Source organism: Bufo bufo, chromosome 4, assembly GCF_905171765.1.
Source record: "Bufo bufo chromosome 4, aBufBuf1.1, whole genome shotgun sequence".
Lineage (NCBI taxonomy): Eukaryota > Metazoa > Chordata > Amphibia > Anura > Bufonidae > Bufo > Bufo bufo.
In genome coordinates, this window is record NC_053392.1 from 179084756 (window position 1) to 179109838 (window position 25083).

Below are 25083 nucleotides of genomic sequence, written 5' to 3' on the forward strand. Positions count from 1 at the left end.
GAGGCGGCTCACTCAGGCAGAGTCACGCATATACGCGTCATCTCGTGAGACGCGAGATTTCCGTTGAACGCGCGCAAACAGGCGCGCGCTTTCACAGGAACTGCAGGTAAGCGAGTGGATCTACAGCCTGCCAGCGGCGATCGTTCGCTGGCAGGCTGTAGATGCGATTTTTTTTTTAACCCCTAACAGGTATATTAGACGCTGTTTTGATAACAGCGTCTAATATACCTGCTACCTGGTCCTCTGGTGGTCCCTTTTGCTTGGATCGACCACCAGAGGACACAGGCAGCTCTGTAATAAGTAGCACCAAGCACCACACTACACCCCCCCCGTCACTTATTAACCCCTGATCACCCCATATAGACTCCCTGATCACCCCCCTGTCATTGATAACCCCCTGTCATTGATCACCCCCCTGTAAGGCTCCATTCAGACGTCCGTATGTGTTTTACAGATCCATGGATCGGATCCGCAAAACACATACGGACGTCTGAATGGAGCCTTACAGGGGGGTGATCACCCCATATAGACTCCCTGATCACCCCCCTGTCATTGATCACCCCCCTGTAAGGCTCCATTCAGACGTCCGTATGTGTTTTACAGATCCACGGATCGGATCCGCAAAACGCGTACGGACGTCTGAATAGAGCCTTACAGGGGGGTGATCAATGACAGGGTGGTGATCACCCCATATAGACTCCCTGATCACCCCCCTGTCATTGATCACCCCCCTGTAAGGCTCCATTCAGACATTTTTTTGGCACAAGTTAGTAGAAATTGATTTTTGTTTTTTTGTTTTTTCTTAAAAAGTCTCATATTCCACTAACTTATGACAAAAAATAAAATCTCACATGAACTCACCATACCCCTCACGGAATCCAAATGCGTAAATTTTTTTAGACATTTTTATTCCAGACTTCTTCTCACGCTTTAGGGCCCCTAAAATGCCAGGGCAGTATAAATACCCCACATGTGACCCCATTTCGGAAAGAAGACACCCCAAGGTATTCGCTGAGGGGCATATTGAGTCCATGAAAGATTGAACTTTTTGTCCCAAGTTAGCGGAAAGGGAGACTTTGTGAGAAAAAAAAATTAAAAATCAATTTCCGCTAACTTGTGCCAAAAAAAATAAATCTTCTATGAACTCGCCATGCCCCTCATTGAATACCTCGGGGTGTCTTCTTTCCAAAATGGGGTCACATTTGGGGTATTTATACTGCCCTGGCATTTTAGGGGCCCTAAAGCGTGAGAAGAAGTCTGGGATCCAAATGTCTAGAAATGCCCTTCTAAAAGGAATTTGGGCCCCTTTGCGCATCTAGGCTGCAAAAAAGTGTCACACATGTGGTATTGCCGTACTCAGGAGAAGTTGGGCAATGTGTTTTGGGGTGTCTTTTTACATATACACATGCTGGGTGAGAGAAATATCTCTCTAAAAGACAACTTTTCCCATTTTTTTCATACAAAGTTGTCATTTGACAGAGATATTTATCTCACCCAGCATGGGCATGTGTAAAAAGACACCCCAAAACACATTGCCCAACTTCTCCTGAGTACGGCGATACCACATGTGTGACACTTTTTTGCAGCCTAGGTGGGTAAAGGGGCCCACATTCCAAAGAGCACCTTTAGGATTTCACAGGGCATTTTTTACACATTTTGATTTCAAACTACTTCTCACGCATTAGGGCCCCTAAAATGCCAGGGCAGTATAACTACCCCACAAGTGACCCCATTTTGGAAAGAAGACACCCCAAGGTATTTCGTGATGGGCATAGTGAGTTCATGGAAGTTTTTATTTTTTGTCACAAGTTAGTGGAATATGAGACTTTGTAAGGAAAAAAAAAAAAAATCATCATTTTCCGCTAACTTGTGACAAAAAATAAAAAGTTCTATGAACTCACTATGCCCATCAGTGAATACCTTAGGGTGTCTACTTTCCGAAATTGGGTCATTTGTGGGGTGTTTTTACTGTCTGGGCATTCTTTAGAACCTCAGGAAACATGACAGGTGCTCAGAAAGTCAGAGCTGCTTCAAAAAGCGGAAATTCACATTTTTGTACCATAGTTTGTAAACGCTATAACTTTTACCCAAAACATTTTTTTTTTTTACCCAAACATTTTTTTTTTATCAAAGACATGTAGAACAATAAATTTAGAGAAAAATGTATATAGAAATGTATTTTTTTTTAAAAATTTTTACAACTGAAAGTGAAAAATGTCATTTTTTTGCAAACATTTCGGTAAATTTTGATTAATATCAAAAAAAGTTAAAATGTCAGCAGCAATGAAATACCACCAAATGAAAGCTCTATTAGTGAGAAGAAAAGGAGGTAAAATTCATTTGGGTGGTAAGTTGTATGACCGAGCAATAAACTGTGAAAGTAGTGTAGTGCAGAATTGTAAAAAGTGGTCTGGTCATTATTAAGCTAGGGGAGCTGAGGTGGATAAATCTGGGCCACATTTTTATTTATTTTTTTAGCATTTTCATTAAATTTTTAATGGATGTTTTACATTCATTTTTGGTGGTGTTTTTTTCATCTCGTTTTTGAAGTCCTATTGAGAGACCTATTAATAAAACACAAACAACCATATGTATAACATGTAGCATTTTTTTTTTAAATGTCAGCGACTAGAAATGCTCTTAAAATGTGAGGGGGAATTTATCAAAGACCAGCGATATTCCCTGTGCTGCCTGAGGATGCGCCTAATTTATGACGCGATGTAGGCCTCATCCTAAACTAGGCGCATCCTCCAGGTATCTGTGCGCCTAGACTGAAATCTATGGCAGCTACTGTAATCCTGCTCATCAATTGCTACTTTATCTGTACTTTTTACAGTTAAACTAAAGCCTGTATTACATTGCACGATCTAGCAGGCGATTGTTGAGAGGGAAGCGTTCCTTCCCGGCAATCGCCTGCTCGTTAGAGGAGGAGACTGCTGCTATTACATGCAGCATGGGGGGGGGGGGGCGGAGATCGCTATGCCATCACTCATCCCTATACAATCTAGTTGTTTGCTGGCAGCAGATCGTGATTACACAGCACAATCTGCTGCTGGCAAACCAGGATTTTTAAGCATGCTGAAAGATTTCGATTGCCCATTCAGTATTAGGCTACATGCACACGACTGTTGGGCGGCCGTGGCAGTATTGCGGCCCGCAAACGGCGGGTCGGAAATCCACGGCCGCCGGCTGTGTGCACCACACATCACGGATGCGGACCCATTCACTTGAGATGCCGAACGGAGTCACGGAACGTGGTGTTTCTTTCCGTTGTTCCGTTCGGCATCTCCGGAATTGCGGACCCATTCAAGTGAATGGGCCCGCATCCGTGATGTATGGTGCAATACTGCCACGGCCGCCCAACAGTCGTGTGCATGTAGCCTAATACTGAATGGGCAATCAGAATCTTTCAGCATGCTTAAAAATCCTGGTTTGCCAGCAGCAGATTGTGCTGTGTAATAACGATCTGCTGCCAGCAAACAACTAGATAGTATAGGGATGGGTGATGGCATAGCCACGGCCGCCCAACAGTCGTGTGCATGTAGCCTAATATCATATGTCATAGTTATTTGCGGTACGGACAGACAACGGACCCATTCAAATTGAATGGGTCCGGCCTGCTGCATGGATGTTGCCTGTGCATTGGGGACCGCAATTGTGCATTGGGGACCGCTAAAAAAATATAACATGTCCTACGCTTTGCGGACAAGAATAGTCACTATTCTTGTCCGCAAAGCGTAGGACATGTTATATTTTTTGTGACTGACCGAACAGTGACGTGTGAATGAGGCTTTAGACTGCCAGATCATCACTAACCAGCATTCCTGCGAACCCTCATTAACCACCTCCCTTTCGCCCGTTGAATATAAACGTCCTGGAGGTGGATCTCGATCTCTGAATGGACGTTTCTGAACGTCCATTCAGAGATCGCAGCTGAACGCTAATCGTGCAGCTGCAGAGCGGGTTTATACAGTGCTATGTGCTTCCTGTCCCGGCCCTGTGGTCATGTGACCGCCGGGGCCGGGAGAATGCAGGAGCTGTCGGGTCTTCTACAGACCTCAATTAGCCCCGCACAGAGGCTGTACAGCGTTGTATAGTGCTATACAGCCTCTCTGGGGGGTGTATTTCCCATGTAACTGGGGCTACTATGTTAGCCCCAGTTACAGGAGAAATGAATAGTGGAAAAAAAAAAAAAGTGAAGTTAAATGTCCCCCAGAGGTCTTGTATGACCTTATGGGGGACGCAAAGTGTAAAAAATGAAAACTAAAAAAATTAAGTGTTAAAATAAAAAAAAGCTTTCACATGTAAAAAAAATAATAAAATTCCCCAACCCCAAGTAAAGAATTCAGAAAAATGTTAAAAATAGAAAAAAATAAATAAAATAGACATCTTTGGTATTGCCGCGTCCTTGACAGTCGGCTCTATAAATATATAACATGATCCACCCAGTCAGATGAACACCATAAAAAAAAAAGAAAACTGTGTCACCTTACATCACAAAAAGTGCAACACCAAGTGATCAAAAAGCCGTATGTCCAACAAAATGGTGCCAATAAAACCGACACCTCATCCTGCAAAAAATGAGCCCCTACATAAGAAAATCGCTTAAAAAATAAAAAAAATATAGCTCTCAGAACATGGACACATTAAAAATCATTTTTTTTGTTTAAAAAATGCTATTATTGTGTTAAAGTGAAATAAAAAAAAAAGTATACATATTAGGTATTGCCGCGTCCGTAACAACCAGCTCTATAAAAATATCACATGACCTAACCCCTCGGGTGAACACCGTAAAAAAATAAAAATAAAAACTGTGCCAAAAAAGCCATTTTTTGTCACCTAACATCACATAAAGTGCAACACCAAGCAATCAAAAAGGCGTATGCCCACCGCATTACGGACAATGATAGGACTATTCTATTAGGGGCCAGCAGTTCCATTCCACCAAATACGGAATGCACATGGATGTCATCCATATTTTTTGCGGACAGCAAAATATATACGGTCATGTGCATGAGCCCTTAAGGGCACAATTTCACAATTGTTTCTTTCTGGCATCTGCCTTCTTCTTGCCTGACGTTGCATATTTGCTTGATCCCTGTACAGAATCTTTCACCACATCCTACCTGTGGTGTTCACATCATCTGAAAACTTGCCAAGCATTTTAAAAGAGAGATTTATTCACGACCATTTTTTCCAATGATTCATCCAGTGCATCTAAAAAGCATGAAAATAGTGATAGCTACAAATCTCCTACTACAGCTTGTGTGCAGACCTATGTATCCTATGGTAACATATGACACTCTGTGCAGTCTGATTGCCTTCGACCTGTTTTCTTCTTCGTGCTAACATACATTTGGTAATTTAGCAAAAATAGAGACAGGTGGAAGGTAGTACAATTGCAAATTCAGACTACTCAGGTTTTGTTTGTTGTCTGTTGCCTTGGAAACGCATCTCTCTCCATGGAGCAGTAAACACAAAACAATAGGAGATTTTTAATTAGCATTTTTGCAGAGTTACTTATTTTTTATGTTATGTGCTTTGGACCTTTCACTTTAGCAAGGTTAAGTCAATAAAATAACAGGTTTTAAATACATGTCATCTATTCAGTAGACATGTGAAAAGGTTAGGCCCCTTTCACACGGGCAAGAATTCCACGCGGGTGCAATGCGTGAGGTGAACGCATTGCACCCGCACTGAATCCGGACCCATTCACTTCAATGGGAATGTGCATATGCACTGGTGATTTTCACGCATCACTTGTGCGTTGCGTGAAAATCGCAGCATGTTCTATATTCTGTGTTTATAGAAATGAATGGGGCTGCGTGAAAATCGCAAGCAAGTGCAGATGCGGTGCGATTTTCACGCATGGTTGCTAGGAGATAATAGGGATGAGCAACCCCGGACCCCATTAAAGTCTATTCACTGTATTATTTTCCCTTATAACATTGTTATAAGGGAAAATAATAGCATTCTTAGTACAGAATGCTTACTAAAATGTGCCTTGAGGGGTTAAAAAATTAACTTACCTCATCCACTTGATTGCGCAGCCGGCATAGTCTTCTTTCTTCTTCTTTCAGGACCTGCAAAAGGACCTTTGATGACGTAATCGCGCTCACCACGTGGTGACGTCAGCGCAGGTCCTGCTGAATGAAGATAGAAATGATTACGTCATCAGAGGTCCTTTTGCAGGTCCCAAAAGAAGAAGAAGAAAGAAGAAGATTCCGGCTGAGCGATCATGAGGATGAGGTGAGTTATGTTTTTATTATGTTTTAAAGGGATTCTGTCATCAGAAATGAGCCCTATAAGCTAAACATATGGCGATGTCCCTTGTAAAACACTGAATCCTAAAGTGAGTTTATCAAATGCCCCTGTGGCTCTATCTTCCTAAAAAAGCGGTTTATATCACCTGTCAATCACTTCAAAATGTGTCCAAGGGGACGTCTCATGGTGAAAGGTGCCCGGCTGCAGCCATGTCGTTTAGGTGCCCAGCGCCGCCTTCTGAGCTGAAATCGCTTACCTCACGTCATCACTGCCTCTCTAACCACCGCTCGCTTCATCCAGATCCCGCGAGCTTTGAACCAGGCTGTAGGAGGTTGGATGACTGGGATGGGCTGTAATAGGGCAGTCAGTGGAGGTTCGAGCGAAGTGCGCCGGCCGGCGCATGCGCACTTCGCTATACGAGGCCGCTGCCAGTAGTCCGCACGGGCGCATCAGTATATACCTAGTGCGCACACGCGCGGGGTCTGGATGAAGTGAGAGGTGGTTAGAGAGGCAGTGATTACGTGAGGTAGGCGGATCGCATGAAAGGGAGGGCGGCGATTTCAGCTCAGAAGGCGGCGCTGGGCACCTAAACGACATGGCTGCAGCCGGGCACCTTTCACCATGAGACATCCCCTTGGACACATTTTGAAGTGATTGACAGGTGATATAAACCGCTTTTTTTAGGAATATAGAGCCACAGGGGCATTTGATAAACTCACTTTAGGATTCAGTGTTTTACAAGGGACATCGCCATATGTTTAGCTTATAGGGCTCATTTCTGATGACAGAATCCCTTTAACCCTCAATTGACATTATACTTAGCATTCTGAATTAAAGAATGCTATTATTTTCCATTATAACCATGTTATAATGGAAAATAATAAAATCTACAGAACATCTAACCCAAACCCGAACTTCAGTGAAGAAGTTCGGGTTCAGGTCTGGGTACCACATTCAGTTTTTTCTCACGCGCGTGCAAAACGCATTGCACTTGCGCGGTAAAAACTGAACATCGGAACGCAATCGCAGACAAAACTGACTGCAATTGCGTGCCTACTCGCGCGGGTTTCCCCGCAATGCATCCGGCCCTCACCCGCGACGCCCATGTGAAAGGGGCCTTAGTCTTCTCTTACACTGAACACAGATCTTTAAATAGTTATGAAATCTAATTCCAGTGTATGACAGCAATCTCATCATCTTCTTAATGCTCTCAAAACATAAGAAAGTGCTAATATGTTGAGGTTTTGAATATCTCCTTCCACTTTTCTCCACCTGGCCTGATAAACAGCAGTTATTCCTGATTCTAATTATACAGTCATGTGCAATAGGCTTCATAAATCTTTCTTTGTAATTACCTGATTCATTGTAACGCCATCAGAATATCTGGGTCATTGTGCAGCTGCATGCAACTCTCTGTGAAATGTTCCGCTTACCTTGATTGAGAGCGACATCCGCTTACGTTATGCTTTATCATGCTACATATTGCAATAATGAGGTATTATATGTTAGGTACAGATGCAGTATTATTTACTGGTAATTATTTTTTTTAAAACAAACATTAATCTCACCATCTAATTCACTTCTGTCATGAGACAGAGTGATAAATATTCATAAGATGCCGATTGCCCCATTATCAGGCTGTATACCTATATATTGTGCCTGGCATCCAACATTTGGAAGGAGCATTGCGAGGAATCGGTCAGCTGCTCCGTGCCAAGCACTGAACGCACTGCCGGTGTTGTGGACTGGCTGAGATCAGGTGCCTGACAAACCACTGTGCACATTGTTCTTCCCCAAGTCTTTTTCAGTTGGATGATAGGCAGGGACAGTATGTAACGGGACTTGTTAACACCCACTAGTGTAATCTTATAGAGTCTCTGTATAAAGGGGGGATTTTGAACATCTTCAGGGGAGCAAAGAGGGTTTAAAAAATAAATAAATAAAAACTTTACTGACCTGCTACAGGTCCCTATATTGTGGTGCTGTCTGAGTCTGGAAGCGATTACATCATGTCCATATTGTGCATGTGACTGTTCAGCCAATTACTTGCCTCAGCCGTCACATGTTCATGAGTGGCACGTCACCGCATGAATGATGGCCAGGGGCCCCATAGGCCAGGGAGGCCCATATCATCATAAAACTAGCACCAATTACTCACGGATTCTCTATCCATTAGGGCCCATGCACACAATCGTAGTCTTGTTATACATCCAATCCCACTCTATTTCAAAAGACACTGACAGCACGCTGCGTGCTGTCCGCATCTGTATGTCGGTTCCGCGGCCCTGCAAAAAAATATAGAACATGTCCTATTTTTGTCTGTTTTGTGGACAAGAATAGAAAGCTCTAACAGAGGGCAGGACATACCGAACCGCAAAAACATGAGTGTGCATGAACCCTTAGGGTGCAGTCACACCACCGTATTTTAGGTCCACATCCAATATGCATTTCTTGTGGATCGCACGCGGACAACTCATTCATTTCTATGCGGACACAAAAAATGTAATCCACGTACTGTCCACATTCGTGCTGCCCAGCCGCAAATCATAGAACGTGTCCTATTCTTGTCCTTTTTACGGACAAGAATAGACATTTTTTCAGTGGGGTCTGTGAAAATTTGGGGATGCACACGGATCACATCTGTATTTTGGGATCCATGATTTGTAGACTGCAAAACAGATATGGTCTTGTGAGTGCACCCTTAGGTGACAGATTGACTTCGAGTCATAGTAAGGACATGGAGTAGTAAAGTAAAGAGCTCTTGATAAATGAACTGTTAAACAGCAAGGGGCCCACACTGTTTTTGCACAGGGGACCTCTACCGTTTATGTCTGCCCCTAACACGTCTTCATCACTTCTGGCCCAATGGGGACCGCAAGGCCGAGGGTCCAGACCCACAGCGCTGGAACGGAGGGATTTTTAGTTAATTCTTTATTTTTCAAACTGCTCAGCTCCCATAAAGATAAAAACTGTCATCAGACAACCCTTTTAATGTTTTGTGCAGTGTGCCCCCAGGAGAGCGGTCTTGAGGATGGGAGTAGAAATAGTCACATTTCAGACACTCCCTAGGCCATGCAGGGATGAGAGGGGCTCATCTTTTTTCCCTTCAGGGCACTCCCTGGTATTGGGGTTCTTCTGCCTGATGGTGTTTAGGGGCAGGTGCATATCTATAGGGGGTGCAGAGGTAGCAGTCACTACCGGGCCCAGGAGCCTGCGGGGGCCCAAAGACCCTGGTGCCACATAAGAAGACACCAGCATTATATAAAGTGCATGCAGGTCAAGTTACACCTCTAGCTGGAGGGAAGGAATTAGGTCAAGAATTTGGCATAAGGGGAGGAGGTGCCGTTTCAATTTTTGCCCCAGGCAGCACGAAGGCTATGTGCTTCCCTGCCCCATACCACAAAGCACTGAGGGAAGAGGGGCCCAAGCTGAAACCTTACATTAAGGCCCTTGAGCCTTTAGCTACACCCCTGTTTAGGGGTGCCCTTGATAGTAGTGGTTGCTGTGAGGTGAAGTTCACTGTACTTTAGAGCAGTAGTTGGCAGATGGTTCACACAGGCACTGTACACATTCAGTGCCATCTTTATAACTGGCATATACAAGTTATCAAGGTTGTGTATAGGACGTAGTAGGCCAAGTAAAAGTTCCCACTGAGTCTCTGTCTATTTAACCTGCATAATCTTTTCAAATCTGGCCAAGGAAATGCAAGCTTTCTCTCAATATCTCTGGAGCGCTAAGGCTTATTGCACACGACAGTATATTTTCACGGTCCGCAAAACGGGGTCCCGTTTTTCCGTGATCCGTGACCGTTTTTTCGTCCGTGGGTCTTCCTTGATTTTTGGAGGATCCTCGGACATCCTGGCCGTGCGGAGCCAAACGGATCTGTCCTGAATTACAATGCAAGTCAATGGGGACGGATCCGTTTGACGTTGACACAATATGGTGCCATTTCAAACGGATCCGTCCCCATTGACTTTCAATGTAAAGTCTGGAGTCCCTTTTATACCATCGGATCGGAGTTTTCTCCAATCCGATGGTATATTTTAACTTGAAGCGTCCCCATCACCATGGGAACGCCTCTATGTTAGAATATACTGTCGGATATGAGTTAGATCGTGAAACTTCATTTCCGACAGTATATTCTAACACAGAGGCGTTCCCATGGTGATGGGGACGCTTCTAGTTAGAATATACTACAAACTGTGTACATGACTGCCCCCTGCTGCCTAGCAGTATCCGATCTCTTACAGGGGGCCGTGATCAGCACAATTAACCCCTCAGGTGCCACACCTGAAGGGGTTAATTGTACTATCATATCCCCCTGTAAGAGATCAGGGCTGCCAGGCAGCAGGGGGCAGACCCCCCCCCTCCCCAGTTTGAATATCTTTGGTGGCCAGTGCCACCAATGTTAATTGTGCTGATCACGGCCCCCTGTAAGAGATCGGGTGCTGCCAGGCAGCAGGGGGCAGTCTTGTACACAGTTTGTAGTGTATTCTAACTAGAAGCGTCCCCATCACCATGGGAACGCTTCTGTGTTAGAATATACTGTCGGTTCTGAGTTTTCACGAAGTGAAAACTCAGCTATGAAAAAGCTTTTATGCAGACGGATCTTCGGATCCGTCTGTATAAAAAGTAACCTACGGCCACGGATCACGGATGCCAATCTTGTGTGCATCCGTGTTCTTTCACGGACCAATTGACTTGAATGGGTCCGTGAACCGTTGGCCGTGAAAAAAATAGGACAGGTCATATTTTTTTCACGGCCAGGAAACACGGATCTCGGATGCGGCTGCAAAACGGTGCATTTTCCGTTTTTTCCACGGACCCATTGAAAGTCATGGGGTCCGCGAAAAAAAACGGCACAACGGCCACGGGTGCACACAACGGTCGTGTGAAAGAGGCCTAACTCTGCAATTTCCACTGAGGGGCACACTAGAGCAGATGGCCAGTCTGTCTTTTAAGTGTGGCAGGGTGTCTGAGACTTCCCTCCCTGACCACAGTGCAGTGCAGTCCAAACAATGTACCGTATATATGTGTTACCTTTTACTGGCTTGTATCGGCCTGCACTCTCCCTTGTAAATGGGCTGGTTCACTTTGTTCATTCTTGTCTCCCAGGACAGGTGTTCCCTGGTCATGCTACTGTGGCTCTCATACAGCTCACTCTCTGGTGCTCTGCCACACACACTGACTGCTAGCTGCTTCAGGAATAAGTAGGGTGGAGCCAGCCACACCTAGCTACTGCCTAGTGACTGAGATAGGGGCTAGATAATGAACCCCATACTTCCCTATACACAACTTTTGAGGACTCACAGTGCATAAAGTACAGTGCATAAGCCCCTTTTCAGCGGGCTTCTAGGACACTGCACATGTAAGTGATATTTTAGATCCAGCATTATTAATTTCATAATAGATTTTTGGTAAGCACTATTTTTCTGGACAGAGAGCATATCCCATCTATAAGGATAGTGATAAATGATAAAGCTGGTTGCCCACAGCAGCTGCAGTGGAAAGCTTAGTAACCTACTGCATACTGTTATTATTGTTGACGTCAGTGCATCAACCGTATGCAGTAAACTCCTAAGCTCCCCCTTGTGGTGTCTGCTGGTAGGCAGAATTTTATCATTTAAAGAGCATCTGTCAGCAGGATCAACCTTATTAAACCAGGCATAATGCCTGGTAGGGTTGATCTCCCTGATTAAGAGCATGTACATAATGTTTCTGATGCAGAAAATTACTGTCCTCAGCGTTAGACTGCTTAAGATATTGACTGGCTGCAGCTGCCATATTCCGGCATATCCCTGCTGTAGTTTGTAAAAAAAAAAAAGCAGGAGGAGGACTAGACCGGTGTATCTTCCACATTCAAATTGCAAAACCGTGGCAACCTCCGGGTTCTAGTGAATTTTTCCTGTGAAAAGATACGCCGTGCAAACATTCCTTAAAGGTATTCTACATTTGCCTCTTCTTCTGATTGAACACCATAGTTACATATGAGTTATTGATTTTCATTATACTTATCTTTTTTTTTTATTATAGAATTAAAACTAGAGAAGCAAATGAGCTCCAAAATAATCTTCAGAGAATGGAATCTGATAAAGAAGCCACAATCCTGAGGTAAACTTATATCTGCGTGTATATTTAATAATCTTAGTAATAAATGGGGCTCAGTACTAGTGTTGGTCGAGCACCAAAGTGCTCGGGTTCGAGTAGAACTGCTCGGGTGCTCTACAGGGTGCTCTGAAGAGGGGAGGATGTCTGGTTCACAGGAAAAGTTCAGAAATTGATGGAAACGCCTCTGAAATGGTTCGGGAACAGCATGGGGAGGATGTCTGAATGTATCTTTGACTCCCAGGTCTCTGCTGGGAATAATGTTGTCCGAGTAGTACGACACTTTTACAGATTGACAATAATACACACAAAACCGAAGATTAAATCAATTTTAGAGGCAAAAATTGTTAGGATACATTCTTTCCCGTATATTTACTTGTATATAAAGTGCAAGTGCTGCCAAAAATTACAAGGAAGAGGCCTCATTCACATTGCGGTACAATTGTTCAGGTAGTGGGACTCCTACACTCATAAAGCCTATGCAATAAGTGAAATGGCTTCCAAGGAACCGGCACTCCAATACACCCTTTATTACAAATAAAGGAGGGCATCCTACACACCTTTGAAAAATTATGATTCATGGCCTGCTGGTGACCCTCAAAAACTATTGGTGTAAGGGCCTGCTGATCTGACCATCTAAAACATTAGGGGCGAGGGCCTGCTGCTGAGCTGACCCTCTAAAACATTAGGGGTGAGTGCCTGCTGCTGATTTGACCATTAAAACATTATGGGCGAGGGCCTGCTGCTGAACTGACCATCTAAAACATTAGGGGTGAGGGTCTGCTGCTGAGCTGACCATCTAAAACATTAAGGGTGAGGGTCTGCTGCTGAGCTGACCTCTAAAACATAAGGGGTGTATGCTTGCTGCTGATGTGACCCTCAAAAACATTATGGGTGAGGGCCTGCTGCTGAGCTGACCCTCTACAACATTAGGAGCGAGGGCAGCCTAATAAGCATGTTGATATGATGGAGCAAGAGGAGGAGGACGAGAAAAGGGAGATTGAACCATATACCCTTTTTAGTGGTGGAAGGGTTGCATGGGAATACAGTGTATTCAATACACCATAAAAGCCACATTTAGAGTGCCTTTATGTTCAGCCGCTTTCCTCTGGTGGAGTAGAGAAGTCAGGGGCAATCCAGGCCTTGTTCATTTTTATAAGAGTCAACCGGTCATCATTTTCAGTTGACAGGCGGATGCGCTTATCAGTTATTATGTTCAACAATTTAGACAGCACTCCAAGTTTAGTTAATTGATTTTTATTTTGTTTTAGCCGGACATAGTGGTCCTTTTTTTTCTTTTTTTCAGACCGAAGCAACGTTTCGGGCAGCAGGTATGCCCTTCATCAGGCAGTAATGTGCTCATACGGGTGTGTGGCCGGCCACACACCCGTATGAGCACATTACTGCCTGATGAAGGGCATACCTGCTGCCCGAAACGTTGCTTCGGTCTGAAAAAAAGAAAAAAAAGGACCACTATGTCCGGCTAAAACAAAATAAAAATCAATTAACTAAACTTGGAGTGCTGTCTAAATTGTTGAAGATTTATACGTTCCAAGAGGTGGAGCTAGGAACACACCGAGACGTGCACCCAAACCAGTCAGTTATCGATAGAGTGCTGTGATCACCACGAGATTCTCATATATCAGTTATTATGCCCCCAGCAGCACTAAATACACGCTCTGACAAAACGCTGGCGGCGGGGCAGGCCAGCAACTCCAAGGCGTAGAGCACCAGTTCGTGCCACGTGTCCAGCTTGGACACCCAATAGTTGTAAGGCACAGAGGGATCACTGAGGATGCTGACATGGTCTGCTACGTACTCCTTCACCATCTTCCAAAAATTTTCCTTCCTTGTGACACTAGGCCGCGCATCAGGTTGAGGGTGCTGGCGGGGTGTCATAAAACTGTCCCAGGCTTTGGAGAGTGTTGCCCTTCCTCTGTTGGAACTGCTTTATGTTCCCCTCGTATCCCCTCCTTGGTTGGCCAAGGAACTACATACTCTGCAGCCAGCGTTGTCAGCTGAAAATATTTGGAGCAATTTTTCCACAAGGGCCTTCTGGTATTGCACCATTTTGCTCGTCCTCTCCACCACAGCAATGAGAGATGAGAAGTTCTCTTTGTAGCGGGGGTCGAGAAGGGTGAACAACCAGTAATCGGTGTTGGCCAAAATGCATACAACGCGAGGGTCACAGGAAAGGCAGTCTAACATAAAGTCAGCCATGTGTGCCAGAGTCCAAACAAACAAGACTTCGCTGTCCTCATCAGGAGGATGACTGTCAATCTCATTATCCTCTTCCTCCTCTTCTACCCATCCACGCTGAACAGATGGAATAAAACTTCCATGGGTACTACCCTCTGTAGCTTAGGCAACCGTCTCCTGCTCCTCCTCATCATCCAATTCGCGCTGAGAAGACGAACTGAGGGTGGTCTGGCTATCACTCTGTGTACTGTCTTCCCCTATTTCCACCTCTTCCACATGCAAAGCGTCCTACTTGATTTTGAGCAGCGAGCATTTGAGTAGACACAGAAGTGGGATGGTTACACTGATAATAGCGTTATCGCCGCTCACCATCTGTGTTGATTCCTCAAAGTTGCGTAAAACCTCAAAGAGGTCAGACACCAATGCCCATTCGTCGCTTGTGAAGAGCAGAAGCTAACTGGAAAGGCGACGACCATGTTGCAGCTGGTATTCCACTACTGCCCTCTGCTGCTTACAAAGTGGAGTTCCAGCGCGTGCTCACGTCGCACAACAGTTGGTGAGCTGGCAATTGCAAGTGCTGCTGCAGCGTTGCCAGACCAGTGGAAGCTGTCGATGACTTGCGGAAATGGGCGCACATGCGGCGCACCTTCACAAGTAGCTCAGGCAAATTAGGGTAGGTTTTGAGAAACCGCTGAACCACTAGGTTAAACACGTGGGCTAGGCATGGGATGTGTGTGAGCTTGCCGAGCTCCAAAGCCGCCATCAAGTTACGGCCATTATCAGACACAACCATGCCTGGTTCTAGGTTGAGTGGCGAGAGCCACAGCTCAGTCTGATCCCTTATCCCCTGCCACAGCTCTGCTGCGGTGTGCTGTTTGTCACCTAAGCAGATCAGTTTAAGCATGACCTGTTGCCGCTTCTCCACTGCAGTGCTACACTGCTTCCAGCTACTGACTGATGTCTGACTGATGCTGCAAGATGATAATTCAGAGGTGTAAGTAGTGGGGGAGGAGGAGAAGGGGAGGGGGTTGCAGCCACTAACATAGGTGGTGGCGTAAACCCTGATGGAAGTAGGGCTCGCAATCCGTGGCGTCAGTAGCACCTGTGCCATCCCAGGGTACGACTCGTTCCCGGCCTCCACAACGTTTACCCAGTGTGCCGTTCCAAAAGCACTTGTCTATGTGTCTGTCGTTAAGTGGACCTTCCTAATAACTGCGTTAGTCAGGGCACAGGTGATGTTACGGGACACATGCTGGTGTAAGGCTGGGACTGCACACATTGGCGGCTGGGGAAAGAGTAACGCGGGACAGCCACCGCCATCAGGCTGCGGAAAGCCTCAGTGTCCACAAGCCTAAATGGCAACATTTCCAGGGCCAGCAATTTGGAAAGGTGAGCATTTAGTGCTATGGCCTGTTGGTGGGTGGCTGGGTATTTGCGCTTTCGTTCAAAGGCCTGGGGTATAGACATGTGTACGCTTTGCTGGGACACAGAAGTGTATGTGCTAGCTGATGGTGTTTGCGAAGGTCCAGGTGCATGGCGGGAGGCATCCGGGCCTGCATCTTGGACAGGGGATTGGCCAGCACGTAACACAGGGGAAGAGGAGGTAGTGGTGTGACCCGCAGACACTGATTGTGGACCCAGGCGTTCGGCCCACCTATTAGGGTGCTTTGATGCCATGTGGTGGATCATGCAGTTGGTGGTAAGGTTGCTAGTGTTCACGCCCCTGCTCATTTTGGTATTTCTTTCATCGTCCGCACTTTCCTCAAAAAAGCGCCAGACTGTGGAACACCTACCCCTTGGCAAGGGAGATTTCCGCAAGGGGGTGCTTCAGGGAACAGTTACGGGCCTGTTTGGTGTGGCCAGAATTCTCCCTTTTGCCACCCCACTGCCTCTTCCAGCCTGTTGCGGTGCTGCAGATCCCTCCCCCTCTGTACTGCTGTCCTCGCTCGGCTTGCTACCTTCCCAGGCTGGGTCAGTGACTTCATCGTCCACCACCTCCTCTTCCACTTCCTCACTCTGATTATGCTCCTGACTTGTTGACCTAACAACAACCTAAGTTATTGACAACTGTCTCATCCTCATCATGTACCTCTTGAGACACTAATTGCGGTCGACTTATTGGCATCTGTGTGTCATCATCATCACCCACCTTGTGAAACACTAATTGCCGTTTCCCACCGTCATCTTCTTGTAACTGTGGATGCTCAAGAGTTTGGGAATTAGAGCACAATATCTCCTCATGGCCCTCTTCAAGCGGGCTTGTCGAGAGGCCAAAATCAAAGAATGGCGATGAAAAGAGCTCCTCGGAATATCCGAGTGTGGGATCATTTGTTTGCCAAGACTCTCCATGGTGAGAGGAAGGAGTATCAGGGTGAGGATTCTGTTGACCAGACTCTTGGCTACTGAGACTGGACTTTGTGGAAGACAGGGTGGTGCTTAACCAACTGGAAGCATTATCTGCTGCAATCCAACTGACCACCTGGTCGCACTGGTCTGACTTCGAGAGTGGTGTCCTGCACCGCCCTGCAAACTGGGACATGAAGCTAGGTATCGTGGATGAGTGTGTTTCTTGTGCTCTGTCAGAAGGCACAGTTTCTCCACGCCCAGGGTCTCTGACTCTGTGTGCACTATCAGCAGAATGGCCACGTCCTCGTCCCTTACTGCTCGCCTTGCGCATATTAAATGGTATATATGCTTGCAAGTATGTCAAACATACATGCAGGTTTTGTAAGTGTATGCGCAAATAAAGTACACAGAATGTCACAGATATTTTTAGAATGCGCACATGTTAAACAGGAGATGTAGCACAGATAATGTCGCGCAAACGTTATACAGGAGGTATAGCGCAAGTAATGTCGCTGTCACTAGCGGCTAATAAAAAATTACACTGAATTAATGTCACTGATATTTAGGATGCGCAAACGTTATACAGGAGGTATAGCTCAAGAAATGTCGCTGTCACAAGCGGCTAATACAAAATTACACTGAATTAATGTCACTGATATTTAGGATGCACAAACCTTATACATGCGATGTAGCGCTGGTAATGCCGCTGTCACTAGCAGCCAAACAATTGTGCTGAATGTCTCAGATATTTAGGCTCCGCAAATGTAAAATAAAAGATGTAGCAGAGGTTGTGTCACTATCAGAAGCAGCACTAACAATTCCACGGGGTACTGAGATCCGGCCCACAGGCTGAGCTAGTCTCAGACAATACGGACCGGTTGGAGCAGGGCTTATCAAAGACCGGTTCCTCTCATAGTGAAGGCTTTGAGAGTATAAATAATAAATTGCAGGATATACTGGGAGTGGTAAACGCCACTAGTACCTCGGTTGCAGAGTTGACTTCTTCTCTTGTGGTAGTACAAAGGGACGTTACTATAATAAGAGATGAAGTGACGAAGTTGAGAGTAAAGGTTAAGGAATTGGAGACTGTAGTTAAATCTGTCACTGCAGAGAATGGGGTATTAAAGAACAGACTGGTAGAAGTAGATGAAGATCGTACCTGGTTAAGAAGGAAAGTGACAGAGCTGGAAGATAGATCCCGTAGATATAATCTTCGATTAGTAGGATTCCCAGAAGGGGTAGAACAGGATGATCCATCAAAATTTATTCAGAAATGGTTGATAGAAAGTTTGGGGCCAGACTATGACGTATCCTCCTTCTGTGTGGAAAGGGCCCACAGAATCCCTTTTAAAAAACCTCCTCCAGGTGCCCCCCCTAGGGCAATTCTAGCAAAATTTGTCTGTTCAAAAGACCGGGATTGGGTTCTTAGACGCAAAAGAGAGGTATCAGAAATTTATTTTGATGGTAACCTGATATTAATATTTCCGGACTTCTCCCGAGAGACTCAAAACTAAAGAAGATCTTTTTTGAGGTTAAAAAAAGGCTGATTTCAGCCAAAATTAAGTACTCAATAATATACCCTGCTAAATTAAGAGTAGTACATAATGATTCTGTTTGCTTTTTCCCCACACATGTCGAGGCGGCGCAATGGTTGGACTCTAGGGGTTTATGAAATAAAATAAAGAGGGGGCGAGGGGGGAGGTTAATGAGGGGAGGTGGCGGGGGGGGGGGGGCGGTTTTGGTGGAAGGAGAGAGGTTGATGGGTATTGTACAATGCCCTGTCAACCATGCAGGGGGGTTTTTTGGGGGTGGGTTTGAGGGAGGGATTGGCTGTCGTTCTCTCTTTCTTCGTGGCTGTGCGTGCCTCTCCGCTGAGAGGGGGGCTACTTCCTTGTATTTCTTATGGTAGGTAACATTTTATGTTGGAATGTGAGAGGGTTGGGAGATAGAGTGAAGAGGACGGTGGTTTTTGATCTTGTGGTCCGTCATTTGCCTGCGATTGTGGCACTACTAGAGACCCACGCAATAGAAGATAGGATCTTTACATTGAAAAGGAAATGGGCTTCTTTTGAGTATCACGCCTGTTACTCTTCTTATGCAAGAGGTGTTAGTGTATATATTCATCGTGGGCTGGATTTCCAACCACTAGATAGTATCATTGATAAAGAAGGGAGATATGTATTCCTCCATGGGTACTGGAAAGGGCAGGAGGTGATACTGGCCTTTATCTATGTCCCCCCGCCATTTAAACTAACGTTTTTTTCTCATCTAGCCCAATATATAACTACCAAAAATCAATGTGCCTTATTGGTGGCAGGTGATTTCAATGCAGTACTAGATCCTGAGTTGGATCGGTTTTCCTCTGCCTCCGGGCGCGGTCGCAGTGGATCTCCCTTGATCGCTGTGTGCCAGGAGCTGGCGCTGGTGGATATCTGGCGCCACCTCTATGGCAACAAAAAAATCTTTTCTTGCTTTAGCCAGTCATACGGGTCTATGTCCCGTATCGACTTGGCCTTCGCAAGTCGGGATCTGTGCGGCCGCGTCCTGAGGATGAGGTATGAACCGCACGGAATTTCGGATCACTCCCCAGTTCTGATTGCGTTTACGGAGGATCTACCCTCCGGAAGAACTTTTAAATTGAACCCGCATTGGTTTGAGGTGATAGGGGAGCAGTCCCGAGTAGATCAGGATATCCAGGAATTTTGGGGCTTCAACGTTGGTTCGACACACATACATTTTGTGTGGGACGCGTTGAAGGCCCACATTCAGGGTTTGTACTTTAATAAGATCCATAGATTTAGAAAGGAAGCACGACGAAGGGAGAAAGAACTCACAGACTTAATAAGGAGCTTACGTGCCGCATTGATTGGTGGCCATAGTGAGCAACTCATCACCCAAATAAAGGAGGCTAATTTTCAGCTTAAGACACTTTTATATAAAAAGGCACAACACAAGCTTTTATTTCAGGGCCAAAATCGTTTTTGTGAGTCTGGTAAAACGGGCAGGTTTTTGGCTCGTTTGGTGGCCAATCAGAGAGAGGACACTAGTATAAAAGAAATTAGGAATTCACAGGGAATTGGAGTGAGATCAGCAGAGGAGATTAGAGAGGAATTCGTGAAATATTACTCTATTCTATACAAATCTGAGTCTATGGCTAGTCGCTCTGACATTGATTACTATCTTCAACAACTGTCGCTCTCCCAGCTATCTATTGAAGCCAGAAAAATGTTGGATTCCCCTATTCTTTTGGAAGAACTTCAGGCGATTCTCCCGGCCCTAAAGTATAGTTCATCTCCCGGTTTAGATGGTATGCCATTTGAAATCTATAGGTATCATGCTAAATCACTCTTGCCTATCCTTCTTCGGGTTTTTAATGAATCCTGCGCATTCGGTTCTTTACCCCCTTCATTTAGAGAAGCCGTGATTGTTATGGTCTTGAAGAAGGATAAGGACCCATGCGATGTGGGGTCATACAGACCTATATCGCTCCTAAATACCGACTATAAGATTTTCGCAAAAATCCTGGCTACTCGCTTGAAGAGGGTTATAGCCGGTCTGGTGCATCCTGATCAGACGGGCTTTATCCCGGGTCGCCAAATTCACACGAGTATATATAGGGTTTATCTGAATCTGTCTGTTGGGGGCAGTGCGGACCACTCCGTCCTGTCATTAGACGCAAAGGCGTTTGACAGGATGGAGTGGTCTTTTCTTTGGGGTACAATGTCTTGTTTTGGTTTTGGGAAACTATTTTTGGAAATGACTCAAATGCTATATGAACAGCCGGTTGCATATATTAAGATCAATGGTATCGGTACTTCTCCTGTTATGATGCGGAGAGGGATGAGACAGGGTTGCCCCCTGTCTCCTCTCCTCTTCGCTCTTTTTATAGAACCGCTGGCCTGTCGGATCCGTCTTGATAAGTCCATAGAGGGCTTTGGGCTTGCGGGAGTGAGCGACAAAATAAGTCTATATGCAGATGACGTGATTCTGTTTTTGGACCAGGGTTATAAAATCCTTCCATATGTTATAGAGGTAATAGAACATTATGGTAAATTATCAGGCTATATGATTAACTGGATAAAGTCATCACTCCTCCCGCTGAACCGGAAAGCTGCAGATGTAGGGACGCGAGTTCGAGTTTTGGCCCCTGATGACACGTTAGATTATTTGGGGGTTAAGATCGGGATTCCAATAAGTAGGTTTTATGAGCTTAATCTGGCCCCAGTTCTGGATAAAGTTAGGACCAAGGCTGGTACTTGGCGCAAATTGAATTTGGCACAGATAGATCGAATCGCATTGATCAGGATGATTATTTTGCCTATGGTTCTGTTCCCAATATGTGCCTCTCCTATCTGGATTGATGACATCTTTTTTCATAGATTGGAGACCTCCATTAATGACCCAATTTGGGGCAGAAAGAGGGTGCGTATAAAGCAGAGATATCTATGCCTGTCGGAGGTGGATGGTGGGCTGTCACTACCTTTTTTTCAGGGTTATTATTTATGTGCACAGATTCAACGGTGTTGTAATTGGAAAGAGAACCTACTTATACGTTTTCTGAATAAAGTTATTAATAAGCCAATAGATAACATTTTTGCATGTTTGGAAACAGGGATTATGGGAATGAGGAAGTCGTTGTTGATCCCTTATTCACTACAGAGGGTGTGGAATAGGTTAAAGGTGATACTTAAAGTTCCCGGCCCGTTTGTTTTCACCCCCTTGTGGGGGAACGAGGGGCTAGAGGAATTTTGCAAAATTACTGATTTTGGATATTGGACACGTAAAGGCATCAGTAGGGTGTCTCACTTATTTTACTTAGGTCAGTTTAAGTCACTTTCAGAATTTGGTTTAACCGATAGTTCATCATTAGACTTATTTATGTATGCACGCTTGAAACATATATTCGAAGCCTCTAGGAATAGGGGCCGTATTTTTCCACAAGAGAATATTTTCTTTGATTATTGTGACGCCCAGAAGGATGTGAAGGTGAAGCTATCTAGCTTATACGCTAAATTTCGTAGAGCACTGGCAACTGTAACGCCTTTTAAAAGCCCAAGTAGATGGGAGCAAGAGCTGAATTGCTCTCCTCTACGGTGGCCCACTATCTATAGGAACGTGAGAAGGGCGACAGTTTCCAGTGCTCATAGATTAATCCAATTTAAGATTCTCCATAGATTGTATTATACGCCTAAAACCCAGGGAAAATTTCCCCAAAATAGGGATCGGGCTTGTTGTTGCCCTAAATGTGGATATGTGAATGTGAATTATGTCCACTTGCTCTGGAGCTGCAGCAAAGTCAGGAAATTCTGGGATGAGGTTTTTCTTGCTTTACAAAAGGAATCCTCAATGAATTATAACCCGGGGATCTTGATAGTAATCTTTGGTGATTATGGCTCAGAAACAGAAGTTCCCTTGTGTGTCAGACGGATCTGGATGAGAGGATTGATGGTAGCAAAAGTCATATTGGTCAGGTATTGGGGTGCTGCCGCCCCGCCCTCGTCAAGGGAGTGGGCCTTATACTTTCAGCAAATTAAAATATATGAAGAGATCGAAAGGAATCGGAGAGATGCACGCAGAGCCATGTAGAAAAAAGCTATTTGTGTTTCGCGCTTTTCTTTTTGACTGAACTGAGGGGAACGACTGCCAATGGGGGGGGGGGGGGGGGGTTTATAGGAATGTGTATGTTTTTTATGCTATGTACACGGTCGTGATATGTGATATATCTTTATATACTATATACTAAAGTGATTATTAATTGGCTATGTATCAATTCTATGTTTCTTTTTTAAAATAAAAATAAAGATAATTAAAAAAAAAACAATTCCACGCAATTTAGCGCAGGTTGCGCTAATAATTATATTGCTGCCAGATACAACAATAGTCCTTAAAAGGACTCTTGGGTCTCTAACAAGTTTTTTCACAAAAATATTTCTATTTCACTCCCTACACTATCTGTCCCTTCTTCAGCACAGCTCTCCCTAAGACTGAAACGAACGCGTGCTATATAGCACCCTATGACGCGTTCCGACCAGCCAATCACTGTAATGCCAGTAGCCAACATGGCTACGGCATTACAGTGAGTGCCAGCACCTTCGCGCTAGAGATGTCGCGAACATAAAATTTTCCGTTCGCGAACGGAGAACGCGAATTTTCGCAAATGTTCGCGAACGGGCGAACCGGGGGAACCGCCATAGACTTCAATAGGCAGGCGAATTTTAAAACCCACAGGGACTCTTTCTGGCCACAATAGTGATGGAAAAGTTGTTTCAAGGGGACTAACACCTGGACTGTGGCATGCCGGAGGCGGATCCATGGCAAAACTCCCATGGAAAATTACGTAGTTGACGCAGAGTCGGGTTTTAATCCATAAAGGGCATAAATCACCTAACATTCCTAAATTGTTTGGAATAACGTGCTTTAAAACATCAGGTAGTGTAAGGGTTACGCACGCTTCACAGTGACAAACCAAACTCCCCGTTTAACGCACCGCAAACAGTCAATTTGCACAACCGCAAACTCCCCATTTGCACAAGTTTGGATACCAAGCTAGCCATGTCCCATTCCTTGTCCTCACTGACGTCATTGAAGGTCTCTTCCTCCACCCAGCCACGTACAACACCAAGGGTCCCCGGAAGGTGACAACAAGCCCCCTGGGACGCCTGCTGTGGTTGGTCTTCCACCTCCTCAAAGCCACCTTCCTCCTCTGACTCATCTTCTTTAGACTCCTCTCTCTGCATTGCCGCAGGTCCAGCAATCGACGACGACAAGGCTGCTTCTGGTGGTGATGGTGACCACAACTCTTCTTCTTCATGCTCATCTACGGCCTGATCCAGCACTCTTCGCAGGGCACGTTCCAGAAAAAACGCATATGGGATGAGGTCGATGATGTTGCCTTGGGTTTGACTGACCAGGTTTGTCACCTCCGCAAAAGGACGCATGAGCCTACAGCCATTGTGCATGAGCGTTCAGTAACGCGGCCAAAAAATACCCAGCTCCGCAGAGGCTGTCCTCTTTTTTTTTTAAATAAAACAGTTTAATCTCTGTTTTGTCCCCTATCAGGGGCCGGTGTATGGAATAGATTTTAGGAACCGGGAGATGGAAAAAGATGCTTGGTCGGTCCTCTTACTTCCAATTTGGGGCACTGCGGGTGCGCCGTGTAATGTACTGTGCCACCAGATATGAGTGGTCTTTTAAGTAGTACTATTCCTATCAGTTTAATCCCTGTTACGTCCCCTATTATGATTATTATTATTATTATTATTAGGTGTGTTAAGTAGTACTATTCCTATCAGTTTAATCCCTGTTATGTCCCCTATCAGGGGCCGGTGTATGAAATAGATTTTAGGAACCGGGAGATGGAAAAAGATGCTTGGCTGGTCCTCCTAGTTCCAATTTGGGGCACTGCACGTGCGCCGTGCAATGTACTGTGCCACCAGATATGAGTGGTGTGTTAAGTAGTACTATTCCTATCAGTTTAGTCCCTGTTACGTCCCCTATCAGGGGACGTGTATGGAATAGAGTTTAGACAACCGCAAAGAGTTGTCAATAGTTGACACACTCATGACATAAATTTTATTCCTCTATGCGTCAATCTTGGTGTAGTGATGACTGTGCTCGTGCGCACGTTTAGCAGATTGCAGGCGATGGTTTTTTTTCAAAGCCTATGGTCGTGCTGAGGTAGTTCAGTGACAGTTAAGTGACCCAGAAAACAATGATTCTGCATTGTGGGCCCATTGTTGGCCTAGTAGGCTTTAATGATCACCTTAGATGATCACAAAGAAAATTTATGTTTTTTCTATGCAAAATTATCCAGCTGATCGCTTTTGGTCTGTTCACAATGAAGCAACGACCTTATCATCTGGGGTGTGCCAACATTGCCATTGCCAACACACTCATAGAGGTGGTCGCTTAATTGTGATACGCAAGCCCCTTCACCACAACAAGTAACGATCACAAAGGGGAATTGACACATGTATGTGCCTTTTTTTTTTTTTTTTTCGGCCACAGTGCAGCACCAGAGGCCAGAAAAATTAGGCATGCACACATGCCTGAAAAACTAGGTATTGTTGCAGCCGCTGCTGTAGCAGCGGCCAGAAAAATTTATGTTTTCCAGGCAGGCAGAAAGTGCACTAAAACATTTTGGCTTGAACCCTAGTTGGTGGCAGATAA

At 45.1% G+C, this 25083-nt stretch overlaps 2 protein-coding genes across 2 annotated transcripts in view; both read left to right on the plus strand.

Annotated features, from left to right (window-relative positions):
• The window catches only part of LOC120999089 (filament-like plant protein 3), a 249859-nt gene extending 237480 nt beyond the window's left edge, over positions 1-12379 (plus strand). Inside the window, exon 9 of the mRNA XM_040429961.1 lies at positions 12298-12379. Within this exon, the coding sequence (XP_040285895.1) occupies positions 12298-12379 (82 nt within the window). The remainder of the gene's footprint in view (positions 1-12297) is intronic.
• Positions 12380-19407: 7028 nt separating this feature from the next.
• LOC120999090 (leucine-, glutamate- and lysine-rich protein 1-like) overlaps positions 19408-25083 on the plus strand; it is a 54003-nt gene continuing 48327 nt past the window's right edge. Inside the window, exon 1 of the mRNA XM_040429962.1 lies at positions 19408-20243. Within this exon, the coding sequence (XP_040285896.1) occupies positions 19408-20243 (836 nt within the window). The remainder of the gene's footprint in view (positions 20244-25083) is intronic.